The sequence below is a fragment of the Mirounga angustirostris genome, unplaced genomic scaffold, assembly GCF_029215605.1.
Source record: "Mirounga angustirostris isolate CCGP_5_RB_7025 unplaced genomic scaffold, mMirAng1.0.hap1 SCAF_1, whole genome shotgun sequence".
Taxonomy (NCBI): domain Eukaryota; kingdom Metazoa; phylum Chordata; class Mammalia; order Carnivora; family Phocidae; genus Mirounga; species Mirounga angustirostris.
In genome coordinates this window covers 66,648,170-66,675,307 of record NW_026991709.1, presented here as the reverse complement: position 1 = coordinate 66,675,307, position 27,138 = coordinate 66,648,170, and the positions used below count along the sequence as shown (strand labels likewise).

General features: G+C 41.5%; 1 protein-coding gene across 1 annotated transcript; it reads right to left on the bottom strand.

The window, feature by feature from the left end:
- Positions 1-1,279: 1,279 nt before the first annotated feature.
- On the bottom strand, positions 1,280-24,253 carry PARP15 (poly(ADP-ribose) polymerase family member 15). Its single transcript, XM_045902994.3, has 9 exons — positions 23,469-24,253; positions 20,744-20,893; positions 18,077-18,139; positions 15,665-15,832; positions 12,911-13,117; positions 12,677-12,823; positions 8,085-8,218; positions 4,226-4,400; positions 1,280-3,914 (listed from the first exon to the last, which is right to left on the bottom strand). Exons 1-9 carry the CDS (start codon positions 23,620-23,622, stop codon positions 3,625-3,627), a joined length of 1,488 nt encoding a protein of 495 aa, XP_045758950.2. The 5' UTR covers positions 23,623-24,253; the 3' UTR covers positions 1,280-3,624.
- Positions 24,254-27,138: the final 2,885 nt, after the last annotated feature.

The window sequence follows — 27,138 nt, the reverse complement described above, 5'->3', positions numbered from 1 at the left end:
CTTTCAGAATAAACAGGTGAATGTAAATAAGTGTTTCCCTGAGTTTTGTGAGCCATTCTAGCAAATGGTCAAACCCAAGGAGGGGGTTGTGGGAACAAGGATTTATAGCCAGTCAGGCAGAAGTACAGGGAACAACCTGGGATTTGCTGTTGGCATCTGCAGTACAGGAGGAGGTGAGACAGTCTTGTGGGGCTGAGCCCTTACCCTGTGGGATCTGACGTTATTTCCAGGTAGACAGTGTCAGACTTGAGTGAAATTGTGGCACCCCCAGCTAATGTTGCAGAGGATTGCTGAGAGTGAGGGGAAAACACACACATCTGGTGTCAGAAGTGTTGTGAGTGTGGAAGTAGTGTGAGTAAAGGAGAGACAGCAAGAGTTTTTCCTCCACAGCTTGGAAATAGAATAATCAGTTAAGCTCAAAAAGCATGTTTACTATAAGAAACTGTATTTGTTCGCATAAACTATTGAGAAATCAAATTGATTCATATTAGCTGTAAATGATCTTACCAGCATGTGATAATTAACCCATTACCTGTAAATGAATTCACAAACCCTGTGTTCAATTAACACATCAGCATATATACTACATGGGTTTTCTTTCTCTACCATAGATGAAGAAAAAAATTAAAATGTTTCCTCTGATTCAGAGTGTGTCCTCATTCTTCCACAAATGAGGGGAAGATTGGAGGGGAAAGAAAGGAATGAGGAGAAAAATGCTAAGTAAAGAGAGAAGAGGAGAGAAGATATATGGGACAGTAAGCCGTCGGACTGCCGGTCAGAACTGTACCTCAGGGTCTCTGGTCTCGGATCAGTCAGGTACCAGCAGCCAGAACTCTAGAAATCCATAGAAAAGAAACCTGTTTTGTCAGTGATTAGCAAACTTAAAGACTTCTAATTTGGGTTAACCTGAAACAGTGGGCTATTAGGAAAGAAGTAGAGACCATTTTAATCATATGGATGGAGAATGCCAAGTCAACTGGAAAGGAGATGGACATAAAGGGTGGAAAGGCATTTAGCTTCAGACTGATGGAAGGTGGAGTTTATAATAACTATATAATTATCAACTAGCTGCGGCACCTGGGTGGCTCAGTCGGTTAAGTGTCTGCCTTCAGCTCAGGTCATGATCCCAGGGTCCTGAGATTGAACCCCGCATTGGGCTCCCTGCTCAGAGAGTTCTCTCTCTCTTTGTCAAATAAATAAATAGATAGATAGATAGATAGATAGATAGATAGATAGATAGATAGATAAATAAATAAATAAAATAATTCTCGATTGGCTTATATTTTGTTCCTCAAGAAACCATCACAACTTTAATAACATGGATGTATTATACTCGAGACTTCTTTGTCTTCTAGTGAAGTAGGAGTACAGCAAAATAAATTGGGGGGGTGGTCTTTGAGTAACAGCATTGGAGGAGACAGAAGACAGCAGTTCACATTGCAAGTAAAAGCCTACCTAACCTAAGTAAAAACGGTCCTTCTATGTTCCAACCTGGCTCACTAGAATTCTACACTGGGGTTGGGAGCCAAGGCCCATGCACTAATAGAGCATTATTTAACCTTGCTTTGCTCTCTAGGACTGTTTCCCTCAAGAAGTTCAGGATGCGCTGTCTCATCGAAGGTAGATTATGCTCTTTGCATCTCATAATCCAACCATATATTTATTTAGAAATATAGGGCACCCTACTTTGACATGACATTTATGTGGAGACATACAACAAAATACTATGCAACCATCAAAATGATAGGTAAAATATTTAATGACATGGGGGAAATGATACAGATATATTGCAAAATGAAATTAGATTACTAAACTATAAGAAAAGATGATGACATTTTAAAAACTTTATAGTTATATATACATAAAAGGAAAATATATAGTGGAATAACTTGGCCATTAAGATGATGTTTACAGAAAAAATTAATAACATGAGGGTAACACTTATAATGTTAAATGAAAAAAGGTAGATACAATATTGCATAGTTAAGTAATAGAATAAAGTGTGACTTTGCCTTTGTTGAAGGTGGATGTAGAAGAAAGGAGAAGGGAGGACATAAAAATGTTGGCAGTGGTTTCCTGTGAGTGTTGCAGTTATGAGTGATACACAGTTTGGTGAAGGGAGTTATTTTCTTTAAGCTTCCCTGTACTCCTTTTAATGTGCATGTGCTTATTTATGATTATGTAAACACTTCAACTCTTGATAAGTGATGCTTCAGGATAAGCTGCTAAGTATTTCAAGAATTTACCTAACTCTAGTATAATAGAGGGAAGAGACGAATCTGAAGGGCCACCACATCTGTGAAAGGAAGGAGATGCTCTGTGTCCTCCAGAACATGGGACAGTGATCCGCAGGCAATAGACATAGAAGAACAGATTTCAACTCAGTGTAAGCAAGAGTTTTCCAATAGTTCAAGTTGTCTCACGATGGAGTGAGTGATCCTTAAGATGTAGAGTGTTAGAAGTGGTCAAGCAGAGGCTTGAGGGCTCTAAGCCCTGGGAGTGGGGGAGGGGGAGGAGAAAGATGAGGGGACAGTGGGCTCAGATGACCTCTAGAGTCCTTTTCACTGCTCACATTTTATTAATGTATCAGTCATTCACTCATTTATACAGCCTCTAAGATGGTCCCCAACGATCACTGTCTACTGGTGTCCAGGCCCTTATGTAATTCCCGTTTACGCTGAATGAGCTGATCTGTGGAACCAACAGGATACTGTGGAAAAGATGGAGTATGACTTCAGAGGCTAGGTCATAAAAGACATCATGCCTTCTCCTCCTCTCTCCCGAATTGCTGACTGTGGAGTACCATGTCATGAGCAAGCAGCCTAGAGAGGACCATGGAGAGAGAAACTGAGGACTCCTGCCAGCCAGCAAAAACTTTCTAACTATTTGAGTGATTTACCTTGGAAGCAGATCTTCCAGCCCCAGTCAAGCCTTCAGAAGACGGAATCCCCTGCTGACATCTTTACTCCAAATCAGGAGAGACCCTAAGTCAGAATGACCCAGCTAAGCCATGCCTGAATTCCTTACCCACAAAGCCACTAAATTTTGTAGTAATTTGCTATGTAGAATTAGACAGTGGTACAACACATTTTTACCTGATTTATTCCATAACAGATTTGATTCAATCATTCTAGCTGAGCTCTGGCTACTAAGTATTCCTTCAGGAGGCAAAATTCCCAGCTGTTACAGATGCACATTAGCAGCCTATTCATTTAATAGTACAGTTGAGCCCAACACAGTTTGATGTCTTAACAGGTTCTATAAGAACAATGACATCTTGGTTTTAAAGTGATTCATCTTATTTCTTCTGCTAGACAAAAGTAATGTGCTCTTTGTTCTCCTACACATTTGGTGTCTGTAAATAGTTGTAGCTATAATTATGTCATCCACATTTCTTAGCTCCCACTCATCAATATGCTCAGAAAAGAGGTACGCTACAAATTGCAATAGAGCATTTTTAAAAGGCTGTTTTCGGCATTTTAGCACCTAACAGAGAGATTTTTATCTATGTAAACAAGCCAAAGGCAAAGACAAAAACCCTATAAATTGTTCTTATAAATAGATGACTAAATCATCTCTTTGAGATGAAAAAAAAAAAAAAGAAAGAAAGAAACAACCTATTTTTTAGCACCTAAAAGTTATGAGATATTCTGGGTAAGCTTGATTATCAGAGAATACCACAAATAGCTTTGGATTTTGTGTATCATCTGTGACAGAGTCGAACAGATCCGTGGGATTGTGAGGGTTCTTTGATGGAGGGGTAACTAATCCTGCATGTCCACGTGTGTAGACTCCTGTAAGTACTCGTACAACATAAATATGCTTTCTTCCATTGCCATCTGGTCTGGAATATGTATCATGAGCAGAATAGCTGGCATCAACAGCAAAATAGGTTCCTTTTCCATAGGCTGCACCTATAAAGAGAAAGACAAAAGCCTTCCTAAAAAACATAAAATTATCACAGTATGTAGAACCATGTCCAAACCTGACACAACATTTTTTAATGCCATTCTTGCCCACCCAAGCCACTTTTCATCATTTCTAAAATTCACTCCATCTATCCTCAGAAGGTTGCCAGCCTCCTTTTGGGTGAAACACCAAGAGCTCTATCCTGATAATGACAAGATGGCTGCCATCTGTGGTCCTGCACTGCTTGGGTGTGAATAGTCAACACTAGAGTTATCATTCACCTCATTCTGGTCAGCCAGATTCCCTGCTTCCTTACCATTCTTCCCAGCATAACTGCGATTAAAGCCATGCTGATTGACATATGGCACCGAGTCCACATCTGTCCCATGGAACAGGACTCTCTCATTAGCTGTATGGCCATTCTTCAAGTCCATGTGCTTTTTCTTTATCTGGTAGCTCTGCCAGAGGCATATATTCTGTATCTTCTCAATCTGCAAATGACAAAAAGCAAAACATTTTGAAAATGACTTTAGAGCTCAGTATACCCTGTTTGTTGTGGATTTTATTTTATTTTATTTTATTTTTTTTAAAGATTTTATTTATTTGACAGAGAGAGAACACAAGCAGGGGGAGTGGGAGAGGGAGAAGCAGGCTTCCCGCAGAACAGGGATCCCCATGCGGGGCTTGATCCCAGGACACTGGGATCATGACTTAAGCCAATGGCAGACGCTTAATGACTGAGCTACCCAGGCGCCCCTGTTGTGGATTTTAAAATAGCAGTTTGAAAGAGAAGGACGAGGACTGGAGGAGAGGAAGAAGGAAAAGGAAAAGGAAATGCAAATAGACAACAAATTCAGAGAGTAGGTAGCTTTCTGCCTTTAGAAAAATGCTAGGTTATGAGTATCTATACTTTGTGATTGTGCTTATTATAACCTATTTTATATAACAGAACTTATAATTTATATAAAAATGTTTACCTATATATATTCCCTGGAATTCCTGGAGATTCACTCGCATTCAAATCTTACTCAAGGGGCACCTGCATGGCTCAGTGGGTTAAGCATCCAACTCTTGATTTTGGCCATGGTCATGATCTCAGGTTTGTGAGATCCAGCCCCATTTCGGGCTCCACATTGGGCGCAGAGCCTACTTAAGTTTCTTTCTCTCCCTCTCCCTCTGCTCCTAACCCCCTTCTCTCTCTCTTTCTGTTTCTCTCTCTCTCTCCCCCCTCTAAAAAAAGTAAGTAAATAAGGAGTACCTGGGTGGTTCAGTCAGTTAAGTGCTGACTCTTTTTTTTTTTTTTAAGATTTATTTATTTATTTGAGAGAGAGCATGAGCAGGAAGGGCAGAGGGAGAGGGAGAGAGAATCTCAAGCAGATTCCATGCTAAGCATGGAGCCAGAGGCAAGGCTCGATCTCACGACCATGAGACCACAACCTGAGCCAAAACCAAGAGTCAGCCACTGAATCTTGATCTCAGCTCAGGTCTCAATCTCACAGTTTTAGTTCAAGCCCAGTGTTGGGCTCCATGCTGGGCATGGAGCCTACTTAAAATTAATAATAATAATAAAATAAATAAATAAAAATGAATTTAAAAAATAAAACAAATTCTTACTCAAAAATTTGTAATCATTCAGTAATTATTTCCTTAACTTCTTCTGATCTCTAAACCCATTCCATTGACTTCTTCTAATACAGTTCTTCTGCATTGCTCTAATTATGGTCATAAATCACCTCATAACTGCCTAATCTAATGACTATTTCTTTCTAGACCCTCAATAGCATTTCAAACCATGAATCATCCCCTCCTTGAAATTTTGTCCTCCTTTAACTTTTTTTCAAAATATCATTCTCTACTGGTTCTCCTTCCTTCTAGAAAATGAATTTAACATACATTCAGTAATCACCTATTGAACATCTACTATGAATCAAGCACTGTGTTGGATCTCTGCCCTCAAGAAACTTTCAGTCTAGTTGGGGAGGAAGACAAGTAAAAAAATCTCTCCCTCTCAGAGTGATAAGGGATGGATTAGGAGAACACACATGGAGATTGACAGCATAAGAAAGGGATCCATATAATCTAGGTCTAGGAAGAGAGGAAGAAATCTGAAAGGCTGATGTCCTAGAAATAAAAGAAGAGAGTTCAAGAAGAATTGAGTGCACCCCCATATTCACTGCAGCGTTATTCACAATAGCCAAGACATGGAAACAACCCAAGTGTCCATTGATAGATGAATGGATAATGAATATGTGGTATATATATATATATATATATGCACATACACATAATAGAATACTAGCCAGCCATTAAAAAGCATAACATCTTGCCATGGACATTATGCTAAGTGATACAGAAAATAGATTGATGGTTGCCAGAGGCAGGGGTGGGGTGTAGACAACATGAGAGAGGGGGCCAAAAAGTACAAATTTCCAATTATAAAAGAAATAGGTCACGGGGATGTAATACACAAGATGGTTAATAATACCAAATTGCATATTTGAAAGTTGCTAAGAGAGTAGATCTGAAAAGTCCTCATCACAAGAAAAAAATTTTCTTGTAACTATGTATGTTGATGGATGTTAACTATACTTATTGTGGTGATCAATTTGCAATATATACAAATATCAAATTATGTTACATACCTGAAACTAATATTTGTCAATTATACCTCAATTTCAGTAAATAATTAAAAATAAATACATAAATAAGAATGGAGTGGTTACCTGTAGCAGATGTTGAGGAGAAGCCAAGTAATAAAGGCAGGAGGGAAAATTGTTTTGAGAGAGATGAAGACCTCAAGCAGAGTGTTGAAATTTTGCAATAGGGAACGCATGAGGGAGTTGACTGGAGGAAGCAATAAAGGATTGCAAGCACCTGGAGAGTCCAGCAGAGGTTGGGGACCATGAATTAAAAATGCTTTTATCTAGGCGCAGCAGGAGAGAAAATATATTATGGAATTAATCCAAAATTGAGGTGTTTCAAAATGGGTAAAATAAAAGGCCTTTAAGAGCCAAGAAAGCTGCAGATACTGGGTAAACAAAATTGAACCAGGTTCTTATCCTCTCAACAGCTTTTAACATCAATAAAGCATCTCCTCCTTTGAATTCTGTCCTTTCTACAGGAGTCTCTCTCTTTTGATTCTCTTTCTTTCTCAGGAAGTAAGTTCACTCAGTGGGTATTGTGTCCCATGATATGCTAGGCATCGGGCTGGGTACTAGGAAAGCAACTCCTACTTTAAGAAGCCCACTGTCTAGTGGGCGAGTCAGGCATGTGAAAGCTCATGAAAACACAATTTCTTGAGTGCTATAATGTGATAAAGCACACAGCTTTATGGAAGTAGCAGCTAGATTTTTAAATGACTAGGATGTCACACCCTGCTCTGATATACATGGTATGATAATGACCTTCTAATAAACTCCTGTACTTTGCTGGCTAAAATTTTTATGCAGCATGGTGGACATTGTGGGAATCCCTGAATATCCATTCCACTTCATCCGCATTGTACAGCAACTGCTGGTCTGGGTGGAGTTGGATTCACTTATAGTTCTCAGGTAGAGCCTAATTGGGTTTGACCAATCAGGGTAATCTCATGATGGATCACACAATGATGGCATTTGATAGCCCAGGTCCAAGCCAATCAGCATATGTAGCACTCTCCTGACATAGATTGGTTGGAGTGGTCCGCTCAACACAAAGCCTGGGACTCTTATCCAATGGTTGTGTCCCTTCCATGGGATGTGAATGGAGGAAGCAGAGACCCCCCTGATTGCCATCCACAGCTATCCTACAATTATGAAGGGAGTCCAGCCTTCAGATGAAGCTGACCCTGTGGATGGCAAAGCCAGAGAAACTGAATCTAACTGTTCCAAAGACCATCCTACTTCTGGACTTTCCATTAATTTCTCATACATTTCTTCTTGTTTAATCAGTTTGAATGGGTTTGTTTTTAAATTGTAAGTGAAAGTATCCAAACATATATATGTCACTTTGGGGAGTCTCCTTCATTACTGCTAATGAATGAACCATGATATTTGAAGTCTATGGAGCTTGAGTAAGTCTAATTAAATATAGTAAGGTATAAAGGAAGGAAGAGTGTTATGTTGGTTCCTTGTTAAACTTTCATGTTAGTTAGTTCTTTGATAGTTAAAAGAAGTAATTTTTTAACACAATGTTACCTTCTCTATTTTGTAGGAAAGACAAGTGTCAGAGAACTTGTCCTTTATGGTGTCATATTCTGACTGTCCGGGGTATAGCTTGATCACACAGGAGAGCTGCTTATTCATGTCAGTCCAGTGTTCAGGAAGATTACCTGGAAAGTCAGCATTTGGTGAAAACACAATATCCATTTCCAGGGATCTCTGAAAATCAGGGCACTTCCTATGCTTTTATTTCGCATTCATCTAATCCTGGTCTTTGAAAAAAACAAACAAACAAAAAACCCCCAAAAGCTACACATTTCACAGTTGCTTCTTTTATCATCTACAGATGAAATGAATGGTTCTGACATATATGACATATATTAATTAATGGCCTAGCTAAAATATTTAGGTATACTTGGTTCACTATAACTTGAAATTGTAATTTCCCCAGAAAGCTCTATGGAATTAACTCCATAAGAAACTGATGTGTAGGGGCGCCTGGGTGGCTCAGTTGGTTGAGAATCTGACTCTTGATTTCAGTTCAGGTCTCAGTCTCAGGGTTGTGAGTTCAAGCCCCACATTGGGCTCCACAGTGGGCGTGGAGCCTACTTTAAGAAAAATTTAAAAAACCTAATGTGTAAAAGTGAAAGCTGATTTATTGATGTTTTCATGTTTATCAGTTTTATTTAGTGTGCATTATTTTCTTCTGAAACATGATTACCTTGCTAAAGATATTTAAAGCACATTTTTCTGTACCTTATCTTCTACTTTTTAAGTAGAGAAAGCCCCATAATAAAGAAAACAGCAAAAATACTAAGTGAATACTTTCATATAAGGTGATAATGCTCAAAATTTTCCTTTGCTTTCCAATGGTTTCCAGAACCTTCTAACACATTGAGGCTACACATCAAGTTGCTGAGACAGCATGACTAGTAGAAATATGGACAGACTGTATTAGAGAAGGAAATGCCAGAAAATGGCAAAGCACCACAGGTAAAGGCCAAAGGATTTCTCCTTACAAAGCCAGAATTTACTCATTTTTAATGCAAGATATACAGGCCTAGGAGAGCGATCAGGCATTCTTCCTGTTTAGGAAGTCCATCCAGGGAACGAAGTTCTGTTCACAAAGGGAAGCATCAAACCTTAATATGGAAGCTCTCTTCAAATTCCACTGTAAAAGAGTTTTTTCTGGAGAAGTTTCCCACAGCAGGACATGTAGTTCGTGCAAATTAAATTCTTTCCTTTTTCCCACCGTCCACTCCCTCCAGAGCTTCTGGCCTAATCATGTCGAGTCCTAGGTCTTAGAGTCTTCTTGAACCTGCTACTTTCTTTTCTCTGAATACAGCAGGCAAGGCTGAGAAGGAAGTAGAGTTTTTCTTTGGGCTCTCTCTTCCTTTCATGTCATGAGGTTGCAGAGCAGAAAATACCAGTGCTTGGAATCAGAAGACCTGATCAGCCTCAACCTGTGACCAGCCAAAACGCATGGAATAAGTAATACCACTTCTGAGTGAATTTTCATTTTCTCTTTTATAAAATGGAACTGATAAAATCTGCTCTATTTATCACCTCATGGGATTGTTTCAAGTTTAAAATATAATAAAGGGTGTAAAAGCACTTTTAGGGAATCCTTTATAAACATAGTTATTATTCCTAAAAAACAACTAAACTTGATCTTTTCTACATCCCAGAGGTATTCATATTTAAAGAGGGAGTAAGGGGCACCTGGGTAGCTCGGTCAGTTGGGCGTCCAACTCTTGATTTCGGCTCAGGTCATGATTTCAGGGTCATGGGATAGAGGCCCATGGCAGGCTCTGTGTTCTGTGCAGAGTCTGCTTGAAATTCTCTCTCCCTCTCCTTCTGCCCCTCCCCACCGCTCGTTCAAACTCTTTCTCTCTCTCTCTCTCTCCCTCTCTAAAATAAAATGAATAAATCTTTAAAAAAAAAATAGAGAGTAAAGTTTAAAGACAAGGGTATTTTCTTGAGAGGAATAACTTAAATCACACCCTTAAACCACCCCAAACTGTGCTACTTATTCTGCCTGTGACCAAAGGTGACCCTAGATGGACAATTTAGAGATGAGAAAACCGAGTCCCAGGAAGGCTGAGTATTCGCACATTCAACGTGATCTAGTGACTTGCAGCCCAGTGCTTCATGGGAGGTAACATGATGGCTACCTTCCTTCAAGTGTTTACCACATACCAGGCACCTTCCTGAGTGCTTTTCCTATAAACCTCTTTTAAAAGATAAAGGTCACTCTACTTTCCCATACCTGATGGTTGGGATAAATACCCTCCTGCACCTCTCCTTGTGCATCCTGCCTCAGTTTCCTCTCCACAGGTAGAGGTGGGGTGACATACCAAGAATCCTGGCTCTGCCTTCAGCCTTCACTCTCTCTACCTTCATGGTCTCCACGGATAACTGGATCCACGCTCAATGGCTTCAACTCCCACCTACTTACACAACTCCCAGGTCTGTGTCTCTAGGGCCTGATATTCAATACGTGCTCAGTAAAAGCGCTCTGAATCAATGAATAGCTTTAACATGCTTTGGAAAAGCATCTGCTCAAATGAAACTCCAAGTTGTTCTCTGTAAGTTCTCTCTTAAAGAAGTCCACACGATAAATTCTTACTAAAATCCAAGTTTATCTCTGCCAACAAACTTCCTTTCATCTGACATTTTATCTGCATTATTCCTCTCATCTAACAACAAAGATTATGTAAGGTAGTTTTGTTGTTGTTTGTTTTTGCCCCAAGTGCCATTGGGTCACTGGTCTGCTCTGTTTAGTTATCTTTTTTGCTTGTCTCTTTAACTTTCCTGTCTTTTTTTTTTTTTTAAGAGAGAGAAATGGGGGAGGGGGGGCAGAAGGAGAGGGAAAGAGAGAATCTTAAGCAGGTTCCACGCCCAGTGCTGAGCCCAACCTGAGGCTCCATCTTGACCCTGAGATCATGACCTGAGCCAAAATCAAGAGTCGGATGCTTAACTGACTGAGCCACCCAGGTGCCTCTGTCTATTTTTTAAATTTCATAAGTCATTTTAAATTCTTGGTGTAAGCAGGGAATGGATGAACCAGTTTCAGTTAATTTTTCACTTATAAGGACTTATTGTTCTTATATTTAAATATAAATTTTCCTCTGCAAAAACCAAAGGGGGAAAATATTAATTTATATATCCCTAGATACTCTACTAGGTATGTATTTTTATACATAGGTATGTGTTTTATATATCCCTAGATACTCTAGTAGGTATGTATTTTTTTTTTATTTATTTTACTTACTTATTTGAGAGAGAGAAAGAGAGCAGGAGCAGGGGGAGGGGGCAGAAGGAGAGGGAGAAGCAGACTCCCTGCTGAGCAGGGAGCCCAATGGGGGGCTCAATCCCAGGACCCCCAGATCATGACCTGAGATGAAGGCAGACACTTAACTAACTGAACCACCCAGGTGCCCCTCTAGTAGGTATATATTATTTTTAACTGCCCAGCAGCCTTTTCCCCCTCTTCTGGTAAAAGCATCCTGAATTTCCTTTGGTGAACAACTCCTCCCGGTTGCTTCAGAGTGATCAATCCCCTTCAGTTCAAGGATAGAGCATGTGACTCTGGATTGGCTGATTAGTATAATTCCAGTTCCCTAGCTGCAACGATGACCTAAGCCGATTGTGTCAGAAGGAATTTCAGCCCTATGTGAACACCTCTGTTCCCAGGCATCATGTTCTTGATGATGAGAATATATTACCCCTGGATATACCCTTTCCTATTGGATCTGACCATGTAAGGATATGGTCCTGAAACTGTTAGCAGTCATCTTTCACCATGTGAAACCTGAGGATAAAGAAAACACAGCTGAGAAGAGACTGAGAGATGAAGAAAGTCAGAGTCTAGATTATATAATATGAGCACCTGGATCAAACTGGACTTGAAGCCAGATATGCCTGGACTTTATAGTCCAGTGAGTCAATTAATTTCATTTTTTCCATAAGCCAGCTTAAATTGGATTTTCTATTGCTTGCTGTTGCAAGAGCATTAACAGATCCAACTATTATTTTCATTTTTATTTACTGTGTGTATATTAGCTCTTAACATGTGCTGTGTGTGAAGGCACATTGAAAAGAATTGTTGTCAAGACGTAAGTGCAGAGAGAACTGAAATTCCTCCTGGCAGTGTCAGGCAACCATTTCCAGTTTAGGGAGGCTGCTGACGACAGGTACATTTCATCACTAGTAAAACTCACAGTGCTCTATGAGTGAGTGCTTAAAATGGGCAAAAACCGGGATTGCAAGAGGAGGCTGCTTTTCTAACTATTTTCACAGCAGTACAGAAGCCTCAAAATGGGGGAAAGAGGAGCAGGTCAATACAGATACTTAAACATAATGCACAAACACATACCTTACAGAGAAGCAACTGGGAATCTGCCTGCTCATGAAGTAGTACAACCAAATGACCCTGACCACTCCCTTCTTCCATCTGCTTCTATTCCCAGGCTAACTTCTCTAGCACTGGATAATCCATAAACCAATATTGGTCAGCCAGTTCACAGCTACAAGGAGCACTGAGGGTCAATACTAACCCATTAAGTCAATAATGAGATAACTGGCTAGGATGTTCAAAGCCTATCCCCCTCTTTCTGCTTCCTTACTTCTATTCTCTTTCTGTTCCTTTGCAATTCCTGTTTTCCAGGAGCGATTTTGCCCCACAGAAGAATAATCAGCAGTCAGGAGGCGGCGTTCCATAGTTCTTGTACTTTTCCCATATATTATAGGAGGCTGTCTGTAGAATCCTAAAACTGATAAAACAATGAGCATTAATATCGACACATCTGCTAAGTGATAGGAGAGATAACCACATGATTCTCTAAAGAAGATCATCTTACATGCAGTCTCAAAGCATGTGGACTGAAGGACAGGAGATGTGGAATTTTCTCTCTTTTTCATGTTGTCATAGAATACATTCAGCAATTCAGATAGAAAGATGACAACTTTCACTTTTTGTAACGACGGGGTGGGATGTTTCTGTGCAAAGTCTGTAATAGCATTGATCATGTCATCGGCGACTGTGGTTGGGTTTTTTCCAGCATTGCCTGAAAAAGAATCATTTTTTTAAGTGACCAGAAGAAGCTTTAGCTGGTGTTAGTCAAGTGATGAGATCTGGCAAATGCGGTTTTTGGTGCTGAGAAAGAAGCAAGCAGCCCGACAGCCAGAAACGGATCTGGCACTCAGAGCTGTGTCTTCATGTTCTCTGGCTGAACATAAACAATTTCATAGAACGTCATCCCATGGAACCACTCTGTGGCTGTGATGAATTTAGCCAAACACAACCACTGAATAATCATGTCTGACCACAGGCAAGAATATGAACACTATCCAAACCACAAAAATGGCCAAACATTCCCCATCTTGACTAATAGGAGCAAGTGCTGTTTCATTAATAATTACAACTTCAGCCATAATCTTCTCTCCTTCCAGGTAAGATATCCAATCATAGAACTATGCCGTCTTCCTCAAAGTATCCAATCCAGAGCAAAAACCCACGTAGTTGAGACCGCCACAAAGCTACCCAACACAAGCTCAAATCCATTAATAAGTCCTTAGTGACCTCTTGGTGAGATGCTGCATAGTTCCTCATAGTGTGTGTTCCCGCTGGTCTTTAACTGAAGGGCATTGGCAGCGCAGAGAACAGAGCAGGTTATCTGGGTGCAGAAGACCTGGGTTCATGTCCTGGTTCTCCACAGACTAGCTGTGTGATCTTGGCTAAGTCATTTGATCCCTCTTATATTAGTTTGCTAGGGATGCCATGACAAATTGCCATGACTTGGCTTAAGCAACAGAAATTTATTTTCTCACAATTCTGGAGGCTAGAGGTCTGCTATCAAGATATTGGAAAGATTGGTTTCTTCCGAGGCTTCTCTATGAGACTTGTAGATGGCTGTCTTTACCCTGTGTCTTCACATGGTCTTCTCGCTCTACCTATGGATGTTCTAATCTCCTAACTAACAAGGACACTGGCCATATTGGATTAGGGACCACCCTAATGACCTCATTTTAACTTAATTACCTCCTGAAAGACCCTCTCATCAAATACAGTCACATTCTGAGGTACTGGGAATTAGAGCTTCAACATATGAATTTGGCAGGGAGAATACAACTCAGCCCACACCACTTCCAAACTTCAATTTACTCAGCTATAAAATTGGGGTGATAATAGAAGGTAATAGCTAATAAATAGAGGGTAATGGGGAGATAAGAATGTGACAGCTAAGAATATAGTAATTAAGAGCATAATGGTAACAAAAACCAAGTAATGTAAAAAAAATGTAATGGTTGAAATGTGCAGACCAGGCTGCCTGGGTTTGAACCTAGTTATGTTGCTTACTAACTATGTGACCTTGTACATTAATACGTCAAATTCTCATCTGCAAAATGTTGGAAATTAAGAGTCAGGGGTGGGCCTAGGTTTTGCAGGGTTTGAAACCTATACATCTCAGAAAAAGAGTATAAAATAAAAATATAAAATTACACATAAAAGTGAATATAATCAAAAAAGAAATCACAATAAAGTATACATTTTGAAATTTTGGAAACCATATTCCCAACTCAACTCTTCTTAGCTATATTCCAAAAATGCTTGCAGCCTTTCCAATGCTCAGTGCCAGGAAAAGTCTGAGAAGTCAAAGTGGGAAGAAACAGTGATCCTAATCCACAGTGGTTAAAATAAGCTTTAGTAAATCATATAATCATGTGATGGCATTATTAGGGCCCTCCCAGGCCCTTTTAAAAAGCTTGTGCAACTGAGTGTGAATGAATCAGGGAGCAGATCATTAGCAACACCTTCAACTAAGAGCAAATTATTGTGTTCTATGATAGAGATGAGGAGGAAAGCGTTCCTAGAACCTGGGAGCAGGATGGACCTGAGCTTGTTGCTTAAGGATAGCAACTGCATCCTCTTCATGATTTTATGCCTAGGAACTTGCAGTGGGCCTGGGACACAGCATTTCAATCTAATGAATGCGCAAATGAGCCAGTGGGAGATGCAGCAGTCAATCCAATGGGGGAGGTATTAAGGGTTTGGAAACCAGAAGGAAGGGTGAAACTGAACAACCCCTCGGAGAAGATTTAGTAGAATGTGCTGACTGCGGGGTCAGGGGACACAAAGAAGCAAGGGCAGCACCACTGAAGGAGGAAACCAGAAAATGAGACAACTCAGGAAAGGTAGCTGTTTGCAAGGGATGATGAGGATGAGTTTGGATTCTGCTATAAAGTTTCTGGTAACAGAAATCTGCCAGAGGAGATCTGGGGAAAGAAGAAATGCTGATCTGAGAGTCAGTGCAGAAAGGGTAACCAATATAACAAGAGCAAATGAATCGTCCAAAGGAAAAGAATGAACAGTAAGAACACCGTGATGTTAAGGGTCAAACATGGAAAGATACCTGGGGAACATACAATAAAGAATAAAGATGTATGAAAGAAGCATAGGTCCCAGAGATGGCCCTCAGGGTCTGCAAGGTTGCCCACTCTCTGATTTACATCACTATCGCTGCCTGGACTCAGCACTGAATTCACGAACAGTGAGACTAAGTCTAAAGGAATGTGGGTTATTCAGAATCGCTGAATGATGAGAGGCTACAAACCTGTTCCGATGGCTGGAAGGGAAACCGAAGTGTACTTCCTCTGCTCACACTCTTCTAGAACAGTGGAAACCGTTTTCCTGACATCATTTTCCCCAAGCACATGAATTATTATCTTGCACATTAAGTATCCACCTTGTGTAATTATGAAATCTCTGTGAGGCTGTGCAGCTAGAACAAGAGGAAGAAAAGGAAACACACAGCACGTTACTTACAAGAAGCAGCAAGATGATCACCGAGACCCGAAAACATCTGCCATCAGGAAAAGCTGTGATGATTCCTGACCAAGTCCAGCCTCCCTCCATCTAGCTGGTTTCACTCACTGGGACTGTGACAGGCTCATTTTCTTTACAACCAGGCTTCTTTAACTCGACAACTACATTGTTGAATATTTGGGGTGTTATTCAAAAGCACTCTACCTGCCTTAATCTACTCAGTCCTCAAAACAGGCTATCAGGTAGGGACTGTTTCCTCCATTTCACAGATTAAACAGAAGCTCAGAGAGGTAAGGTCACTAGCAAAGATAGCCTGGGATTTGAATCCAAACAGTCAGTGTCCAGCCCTCTTAACCCCCAAGCTGTTGTCCAGAAGAGCAATTTATATGCTCATTCAGCTAGATTAGTTTTTCAAGGAAAGAAAAGCAACGCATTCGGTGGTGTGGAGGTCCCTCTCCCAGGTCCCTGAGAGCTCTCGAGCACATGGACATGATCAGGGCATGTTTTAAGGCACCGAGGAAGGACCTGAGGAAGGCAAGGCTAAGGCAAATGCAGGAGGAGAGTGAGCCCCTGCCCACCCACCCTGCCCAGGCACTCCCTGCGTCCCACTGGCTGGCCCCTCCCAGGCAGCCTCAGTAGACTTTTCCAGCTTGTCCAACCCCACTTTATTCTTTGCTTCTGCCTTCCAAGGTACATCTAGCTCTTCCAGCCCACAATTCCTGCTAACGTCCTCATGTTGTTGAGCAATATTACCTTCTGATCCCTCTCCAGGAATATATTCACTGAGGAGAAAATGTCTTAATCAGAGGAGAGCTATCAAGATAGGAGTTTCAGGCACAAAAGCAGGTCAGTTGGGGACTGTTTGTCAAACACGGGACCCTGTGACTTCTTTAAATCACACTCATAGCTGACTCTCTACTCAGCAAGGCATGAGTCCTCGTTTTGGAGGATAAATAGTCTATGATCACTCTTACAGGTTCCCCACTGTGATATAATAAAAAATAAGTATTTGATCTTTGTCCCTGGTTCTGGGCTCAGAGTTCCAAGAACCCTGGAATCTCCTGAGTGACGAGAGTGTCTTTTATAAGCGAATGAGATGATTCTTGAGGGTTCTGGAGTTAGTTTCGGAATGGAGGTTGGTCTCCAGAAAGACCAAGCCATGATTAGGGGATTGGAACTTCCAGCCCCACACCCTGACCTCTGGGGACCTCAATCACAAAATCCAATGATTTAATTAACTGCACCTACACAGTGAAACCTCCATAAAAACCCCTAAATAACAAGATTTGGGGATTTCCAGGTTTGTAAATACACCTAGGTGATGGGAGGGTGGTGCACCTGGGAGGGTGTGGAAGCTCCGAGCCCCCTCCCATACACCTTCCCCTTTGCATCTCTTCCATGTGGCTGCTCCTGAGTTCTATCCTTTATAATAAACTGGAAAATGTAAGACAAGTGTTTTCCTGAGTTCTGTGAGTCATTCTAGGGTACTGTCAAACCTGAGAAAGGGTTTTTGTGAATGCCTGAGTTTATAGGGGATGGGTCAGAAGTGCAGGTGCCCCCTGGGACCTGTGACTGGCGTTTGGAGTGGGAGGGGGTGTCTTGTGAGACTGAGCCCTTTAACTTGTGGGATCCAATGCTAACTTTACAGGGAGACAGTGTTAGAATTGGAGAACTGGTTGGTGTCAGAAAACACCTCAGACCCACCCAAGTTCCACCTTGACTCATGTCAGGTAGAGGATGTGTTATAGCAAGTAGAACAAGGTTGGGGAAAGTGAAAGATGATTTATACAGCACTTCATGCAAGTCTTCGCATTCATTGTCTTGATCCTCACAACCACCTGTGAGACAGCCATTACAATACTCCTGACTCGTGAGTAGAATCTAGAACCGTCTTACAGGTAAGAGAAACAAAGCTCTTACAGATTAGATGGCAGGCCCAGGATCCCTCAATAAGTGGTGGAGGCTGGACTATTAGGACCCACGCCCAGGTTCTGTTTAATAGTCAGGAAGAGCCAGGTGGGATGGTGGGAGGAAGGACCACTTCGCACAGCCACAAAGTCACACCCCCTGGATCTGCTCTCCCAGGGAATCAACCTCTTGGCTAAGCTCTCACCACCTACTCCTCTCGTAGGTCCTGTTATAGTATTCCCAGCCCTCTAATCTGCTATGGGTGGTAACCAAAAGCAGCATGTAACCATACCTAGTACAGCACATTCGTTTTCCACAGCTGGTCCAGCACCTTCTAAAATTGCTTTTGACACCCCTAAATAAGACATGTTAGTGGTAAAAAGCATTAGTTGAAATTCAATGCATGATTATAGCTTTTGTACATTAGGCTTTTGTTCAGCTCACCCCTTTGTGCATTTTGTGCATAATTCATTGATGCCCCCACAGAAAAACCCACCTTTTTTTTTATTAGTTTCAGAGGTACAATTTAGTGAATCATCAGTTGCATATAACACCCAGTGCTCATCACAACAAGTGCCCTCCTTAGTACCCATCACCCAGTTACCCCATCTCCCCACCCTTTTCCCCTCCAGCAAACCTCCGTTTGTTTCCTAGAGTTAAGAGTCTCCTACGGTTTGTCTCCCTCTCAATTTTCTATGGCCGCCGTCATTCGGTAGCTGAATAATAAACACTCTGAGCTACGACGTGACAGCACCACCCAGTGACCTACGGTCCCCCGTGTCTGCAGCTCTACGCGCTCTCTTTGTACAGGGATATTTGTGCAGTTACTTGAACTTTTTTGCATTCTACCCTTATTATTTTACAAAACTGAAAAATATAAAAATGAATTTTCTGATACTAATGAGAAGCATGGATCTCAAAACTGAAATAACATTGAGCATTCGACCTAAGTCCTGTGGTTCTAATGTTGTGCTGTTTTGTTTTTCACAGGTGGTCAGAGAGCTGGCTGCCCTCAGTGCAGGGAATCTTCCCATCAAGGCAGTAGCTTCACCACTCTGGTCACAGCTAATGACAGCTGGTTGAGTGGTCGAAAGCACAGACTATGCATTTGACAGCCTGGGTTAAGGTTGCCTCCACCACTTACAGGTTAACATGTGATTAGTCAGTCCCTCAACTATCATATAGAGGTTAGCACATTATTTCCCTCACAGGGTTATTTGAACATTAAAAGAGACAGTGAATAAAAGATGCTTAGCGCAGAACCTGGCCCACAGAAAGCACTGAATGATTATTAGTTATTTTATCATTATAAAGATCAATCAATCTATCTATCTGTCTGTCTCCTTGATTATGTATGTGTGTATTGTGAATTGTCTCTTTTTAAAAAAATTCCTTTTTTTGTGTGTTTGTTTTGGTCTCTGCAATAATGGAGGTTTTCTTCAATTATCAGATGATCTTCACCAGTCCATTCATATTTAGAGTGAGTTTGGGAGCACCATGTAAAGGAGGCTTGCTGACCAGTAGGCTTTAGTGTAAGGTAAGCAGGCAGTAAATACTAGACTTGAGGGCAGTTGGTTTCTCTCTGGAAGGACCCTCCCATCTCCTGTCTCAGAGGGCATAAACCATCTGCTGTTCTGGGAGATGCACAGGAACGGGGCTTGGCACTCACTGTTCAGCACAGGAACTTTCACTTGAACACTGTCCAGCTCCCATCCTCATCTCACCCGTGCCTGCTCCTCTACGTCTAGAATCTGTCTGGTTGGTTTCTCTACAGACTAAATAAACCTCCCATCTCTGGCCAGGGAAGAGCAAGGGAAGTTACTGGTGCATTGGATGGATGGAGGATAGAACAAAGGGGCGTAAGTGCTACTCATACAGAATTGCATCCAATTCTGTTTTCATCTCTTTACTTGTCCCCTGCCTTTCCAGGTACCTGCTGCCTCCAATTCTTGTGTCTCTAGGGGCTACCGTTTTCTCCTGCATATACTAAGTTTTCACCACTGGCTAGCTGCTTCTCATATTCTAAAAATACACTGCTGTCTCTTGTTCATTATTGGTTTCCCTCCAACTCTCTTTTTCCTTCTGGGTTTACACCCTTTTATTTCCTTTACTGTTGCTTTAATGGAATTTTAAAAGAAGGCAGGGACAAATGCCTATGTTCAATTTATCACATTTTACCTAATTGAATGTTCTTTATGTCTGCATTTTGAATGACCGATACACTGGATGGATATTCTACATATGCACTTCCTACCTAGTAAGTACCATAATATTTTGCAGTTTTGGAAAATATTTAAACTTCCATTTCTACTTATGTTTTATCTTACACTTTTAATTTAAAATTTAAGGCTTTGTAAAAAAATATATATTAACATAAGAGTACATGTATGTAAGTTATACACAAAAAGACATGTGGGGAGGGCTTGCTCAAAGTAGCTCCATCAATGGATGTGCTCAGACATTCCAGGAAAAATGAAGAAAAAGGGGCTGAATTTCATTTCTGGGTCAGTGTAACACAGGAAAGAGTTACAAGAAGTGAGATACGAGTGCCAGCTGAGTTACATAAAAAGGAAAATTAAAATAAAACTTAAACTTATTAAATTGTAAGTGTGGAATTTTGATAGTTCAGAGCTAGAAAGGGGATGAGAGCTAACACAGACTAAGTCCAGTGCATGGGTTACACCTCAGCTTTACATTGCTACGCCCCGTCTAATCCTCCTCTGGGAAATCCACGTTTGACAGGCAGAGAAACTGAGGCTCAGAGGGGATAAGTGATTGTTCCAAGGCCACACAACGGTAAGTGACATAGCTGGGATTCAAACCCAGGTCTTTCTGATCCCAGGGCCTACATATGTTCTGCAACACTCTCCATCTACTCAGGCAACATTAGCCACAATTTCCCTCCCACACGTGGGTCATGTTAGTAGTTACGATCATGTACATTGCTTAAATAAAGTACCTGATTTCAGATTAAATGTCCTTGTTGTTGAGTTTACAATCACATCTGCCTTTTCTTTGGTAATATCTCCGGTAGCAATCTGGAAAGTAACTGTACCAATTTTCATTTCATATGTTGTGAACCCAGGGTTGGAGCCAGGCCTGAAGGTACCTGAAAAGAAAGGAAGCAAATGAAAGAGTAGCTGGAGAATGAACCAAAAGAATGGGGTCCTGTTCTCTTCCCAGTCCTCTTTCTTTCCACCCACATAAACGCAAACATTACCATGCCTCCCAGCCTGTTAAGTGGCTGGGTTTTCCTTTTTAAGGAAATTAAAAAATAATGCCTTGTGGCAGCAGGAGGATCAATTTCTCAGTTAAATAAGATGAGGCAGAAACACCAGACTGGACCGTCTGCTTATCTGCAAAAGTTGCCGTAGCGTCATTAGAAAGGCGTGAGGAAGGACAGAAGGCAAAGTGCTCCCTCAGGTCGTGCTGACATCTCTGGGAGACTTTTTTTCAAGCTTTTTTGAAGTATGACAAATAAAAATTGTAAATATTTAAGGTCTATGATGTGACGTCTTGACATTCACATACACTGTGAAATGATTATCCAGTTGAGCTAATAGCACACCCATCACCTCACATAGTTACCATTTTGGGGGTGTGTGTGTGCATGTGGGAGTGGTGAGAACACTTGGGATCTACTCTCTTAGTAAGCTTCAAGAATACGAAACATTGGGGCACCTGGGTGGCTCAGTCATTAAGTGTCTGCCTTTGGCTCAGGTCATGATCCCAGGGTCCTGGGATCGAGCCCCACATCGGGCTGGCTCCCCGCTCTGCGGGAAGCCTGCTTCTCCCTCTCCCACTGGCCCTGCTTGTGTTCCCTCTTTGGCTGTGTCTCTCTGTCAAAGAAATAAATAAAATCTTAAAAAAAAAAAAAGAATACGAAACATTATTATTAACTATAGCCCCATGCAGGACATTCGGTCTCCAGAATTTATTCATCTTATGATGGAAAGTTTGTACCTCCAGGTGATTCTTTTATTTCCATTTTACAGAAAGGGAAATGGTCTCAGTGTCTAGGTCATTTGTCCAATTATTTTTTTGGAAGATTTATTTTATTTATTTATTTTAGAGAGAGAGAGAGAGAGAGCATTGGAACAGGGGGAGGGGCAGAGGGAGAGGATCTCAAGCAGACTCCCCACCGAGCATGGAGCCCAATGCAGGGCTCAACCTCACAACCCTGAGATCATGACCTGAGCCGAAATCAGGAGTCAGACGCTCAACCCACTGAGCCACCCAGGCGCCCCTGTCCAGTGTTAAATAACAGCTCACTAACTCCAAACATAAGCTTTTCCTGTTGCTTCACATCTCACTGGGATAGCAGTACCAGGGTTGCTCTGAGAAAATCAGCCTTATCGCGTCGGCATAATGTTACTGTCCACCCTACGCTCTGAAGCTTTACAACTTAGCTGTGCCATTTCTACTCATCCCTTAAACTCTTTAGCTCTCTCTTCCCATATGATGCAGTGGCAACAGAACCACCTGCCCAGGAGGCCACTGTATAGATTAAATAACATATATATTTTTTTCGTATTCATATTCATATTCATATATATATATGAAAGCAATCAGTGAAGTTCAGTGTGCCAACCACATTTTAGTTATCTGTATGTGTGCATGTGGTTTTTCAAAGAGCGGGAGTTTCCTTCTTTACTGGATGGTTCCTTCAGAACGGGAGGACACACATCCAGGAGGCTGGGGGGGGCGGGTACTGCTCTCAGCTACCCACACCTCTGTAGAAGGAACTCTGGGCAAGACACTGACTGCCCATGGTCAGGCTCCAGCAGGTCTCATATCCATGTGAGCCAACAGCCTGTGGAGGCAATGCAGCCTGTCCAGGGAGGCCCCCTCCATGGGTTCAGCCCACAGCAGCTGCAGGTAGGCCTTCCGCTTATCGCCACAGGTGAAGCAGTGCATGGGGATGATCAAGGAAGGTGCAGGGCGGTCGTGCGTCCCACCCCTGGCTCCTCCATCCTCAGTTATCTTTCATTATCATATCTCAGAAACTCTGGCCTCGTTACCAGATTTGGTTCACATCTGGTATGGTACACGTTGGATAGCTGGTTTGTGCAAGCACACCCTGAATGCCCCTGTGAATCACTGTCTTAAAAATCTAGAGATTCTGTCCTCCCTCTATATTCCCATCAAGCAGAACGTGCAAAGAACATGCTGTTCAGTGTTCAAGATCAGGGGCTGGGTTTGGGGGGGTGGTGACCAACCCCATACGTCTCTCATATAATGAAGACTGTCCAAGTGGCAGGCCTTGATCTCCTTGGAAACGCTGGCCATGCAAGGAGGGGAGGGGCCAATGATAGTTGCTATGATATAAAAACTTGCTGCATGTAGATCCTGGCAGCAGAGGCTGTATCCAGTTGGCCACTTCTGGACTCCCTGTGCATAAGCTCCCCCAATAAACCTATGTCTCCATCGGTGTCTCTGGGTCTTCTCTTTGGCCTCGCCGTACCATGACCCACCCTAGGCTTAGAGTCTGCTGGGGTGGGGCAGCACAACCTCCATATAATTTATTCTTTGTGTGCTCAGACAATAGAACGTGCTCTAACACCTCCTTCATCACTGATTTGTGCCTCATGTGAATTAGCTTTGTCTCCTACTGGACATCAGCTATCACTGAAGAGCCACTAAGCAGAAGGAAGCATTTTCTCAGCAGAACAATTTTGCCAGACCTTGGCTACCTCCAGCCATGAGAATCCTGTCCTTGTTGGGATTTCCACTCACCCATTCAGTGAATTTATGTAAAAATGCCTGGAAATAGAAAGAAATACGGTTACTGACTACAACAATGTTCTGTGAACATATTAATCCAGTTCTTTGGAGCATCGATCACCAGAAATCAACTAGGAACAATAGTCCTCCCTAGATTTCCTCTTACCCAGAGACTTTTTAATTACAGGATTGCCGTTCAACTTAGGAATTTTCTCAGTAAATACCAGTGCTGATTTACTTTATTTCATGGAAAGACCACAATTCTATCCCAAAGGCCTGAGAGTAACCAAGACCTTAGAAAAGAACATTATATTTGATATCTTTTTAAAGCACTAACGTTAGTAATTTATGCTACAAATTGTGCTATTGCTATGGCCCTTAAAGTCAGGTCACAAAAAGGTAGTAATAACTACTTCTGCAACCAGGTTTGAGGCGTGCTACGTGCTAGACACCATGAGAAACACTTCAAATACATCCTCTCTTATCCTCACATCGACTTCGAGAGGTGTTATTGCCACATTCACTTGACACATGATAAAACTGAAGTTCAGAGGTGGCCTCCCTCAGCGCCTAAATGGCAAAATCAAAATTCAAACCTAGCTGTACCTTTCTTCTTTGTACTTTTTTTTTTTTAAAAGATTTTATTTATTTATTTGAGAGAGAGAATGAGATAGAGAGAGCATGAGAGTGGGGAGGGTCAGAGGGAGAAGCAGACTCCCCGCCGAGCAGGGAGCCCGATGCAGGACTCGATCCCGGGACTCCAGGATCATGACCTGAGCCGAAGGAAGTCGCTTAACCAACTCAGCCACCCAGGCGCCTCTTCTTTGTACTTTTATGTTGTTTGCATTTTTGCTATAACTGTGCACAATTTATATAAAATCAATATAACTTTTTCAAGAATGAGAACCAGATTTTGATACCCAGACTGGGCCAACCAGCTAAGGAGTGCATCTGTAGGAATGCTACTTTACAAGGGTGATGTAGCTGGCTCAGTTCTTAGTACATGTGCTTTGAGTGCCCTCTCTCCTACTGAATGCTGTAGTGCTATTTCTAGCTTTAGACTCTCATAAACTTGTGTAGACTGGCTGTCTTCTATCCAAAAAAACCCCCTAAATTCTTGAGGTTTCTCTTATTTGGTCTTTTTCCTATACACAGAGCCATGCCTTGGCTTTCATTCAGTCAGTGTTAAAATATCTGGGCCACTCTTAATGCCAATAACTTTCTGCTTCTTCCTAAGAATTTATTAAGTACAAATTTTCTTGTCTCTTGCTAAACTGTCTAGGAAGGACTGTATGAGTTATCAGTGTTATCTCGTAAAGTCATGACAACCCCCTATCAGCAACCAACACTTATGGACAGGGAAGTGAAAACATTATTATTTACAGATCCATAAAGACATCTGGTTGCACTTAGGTTCACTTGTCAGAATGATTAGAAGAGATATGTAACCATACCTGCTGGATTTCATCATCACCTGGATATGCCAGAAAGTGAACTTTTTGTAAGGTTTTCTGCCAGGCACTGCTACTGAAGTTGAACACTTCTGAAAGGATTAGTTCAGCAAAAATAGCTTTGGGAAACCTCAAATTTCCTGTTCCGATCATGGGAAATGTGATTGATGAAAAAGATAACTCTTCTACAGCTGTCAAACATTTCTTGATTATATTCGCCATGATCTGAAATGTACAAAATACATTTATATAAGTTAGGGCTTAAGCTGGTGGGAAACAGAAAGAGCTATGGCTCCAGCAACTGTGACTAGGTCTCCTTGGCTATTCTTGGCTTTGTCTGGGTCCAGGGAGTCAGAAAGGGAAAACAAGGGGGGAGAGGACGTTCCAGAGAGATTCCAACTCATGCAGGAAGGAGGCTCCAATAGTATGGGAATGGCTACATAAACAGTGGTGTCTTATTGCAATCAAAAGCAATGTTTATGGACATTGGGTAAATGTTTATGTCAATTTTAAAAAAAGCAGGATTAAAACATGATTGAAAGGGAATCTTAACTAAGAAATAAGTATGTATAAAATTGACTTGAAGGGAATCAATAAAATGTTAACCAAATTTATCTCCAGGTGGCTGGATTATAATTTTTATTTTAGTGTTTCTACTTCCTGCATTTTCTTTAATATACATATGTTACTTTCATATTCTGAAAAAAAGAAAGTTGGGAGAAGAGGTGAGAAGTCATCAAAAGAAGAGCAATGACCCTTCATTCTTCACCACAGCTCTGGCTGCATCTCTTTGTTATACTGAAGGATCATTACACTAATTTTCAGATACCATTCCTGGAGAACCCCAAGAATTGTTACTACTTTTGAGGATCAATTATTCTGAAATAACTGGTAGCTTTGATGGACTGTTCATGGAATGTAATAAAGAATTCAACAAATAGACAAAGTTCAATCAATACTAAGGTTTCTCAGCCTCGGCCAGAAAAGTTTGTGTTGCAGGGGCTGATGTATGCTTTGTAGGATGCTTAGCAGCATCCCTGGCCTCCACTTCCTAGTTATCAGTAACTGTTGTAACAAGCCAAATTTCCCCTGGGGAATAAATTCACTTTGCTTGGGAACCACAGATCTCTACCATGCCAGAAGATTACCAAAGCTACCAATGAAGTAGAGAACTAAGGATTTTCCCTACCTGCTGAGAAGACCCTGCTCCATTATCCCATTCTGGTGCCACCACATGGAGGACAGCTTGGCAGCTCAGATTGCAGCCACTTGTCATGAATATGCTACCTACTTCCTCTTCTGTTCCCTGCCTGGTGGCATATAACTCTTCCTGGAGCTTTGGACCAGCTTTCTGCAAAAGAGCCTGAGATAGTGTTCCTCCTCCAAGTTGAAGATTCATGGGAACGGTGTTGACAATTACATCGGCCTTCAGGAAAACAGCAACATTTTGTTAGAGATTGAATCAATTAATAATTACTAAGCACCTATGACTTGCCAAGTATTGTGGGGTAATGCATAAGATATGTTTTGTCTATCATACTGACCTGTCAGCCCTACCCTCAAGGGGTTTACAATCTGTTCTTAGTACTTAGATACTATAATGAGTTGAGCTCTAAAACTTAGAAATTAAGGAAATACATCACCCATTACTGTCAAGTCAACATGTGATAAGTCAGGATAGGGCTATGAAAATGAGCAAACCAGAGACCACAGACAAAGAAGAGTCAGAATGAAAGGCAGAAGCAGAAAGAGAAAAATAGTGAGACAGATAGAGACAAAAACACAGACCTTTGAGAGAGACCTCTGAAAAGAGAAAGAGTTGCTTTTAGGCTGGCAGGGACTGAGAGTAATTGTTCTGACTTTATTAACATACCTAAAGAAAGAATGGGTCTGTCTGAAGGGGGTGGGGTCTGGTCAGTCCTGAAGACCTAGACAAAGGAAGGTCATTGAGGTGAAGGTAAGCAGTGTCCACTCAAGCCTGTCCAGGGGTATCAAGAATTCTCCAATGCCTGCTGAGGCCATCCCTTTGGTGAGATGGGGTCATGACCTGATGCCACTAGATATTAAATATTCAATTCATCCAATTCCATTTATTCTGATTTCATATTCAAATTTGGAGGGGAGAATGCTTTGATCATGTGGATTTTGAGTATTCTGGTTCTTTGGGGAGCACTTCCTC

Excerpts from the sequence above, each read along its gene's own strand:
- PARP15 (XM_045902994.3), bottom strand. The coding sequence starts at position 23,622 with ATGCTCCAAAGAACTGGATTAATATGTTCACAGAACATTGTTGTAGTC. Across the intron at positions 8,219-12,676 it reads GGAACAGAAAGAGAATAGAA|GTAATCTTCCTGAACACTGG; the intron begins GTAAGGAAGCAG and ends CTGACTTTCCAG. Across the intron at positions 4,401-8,084 it reads TTTCCTACAAAATAGAGAAG|ATTGAGAAGATACAGAATAT; the intron begins GTAACATTGTGT and ends TGTCATTTGCAG.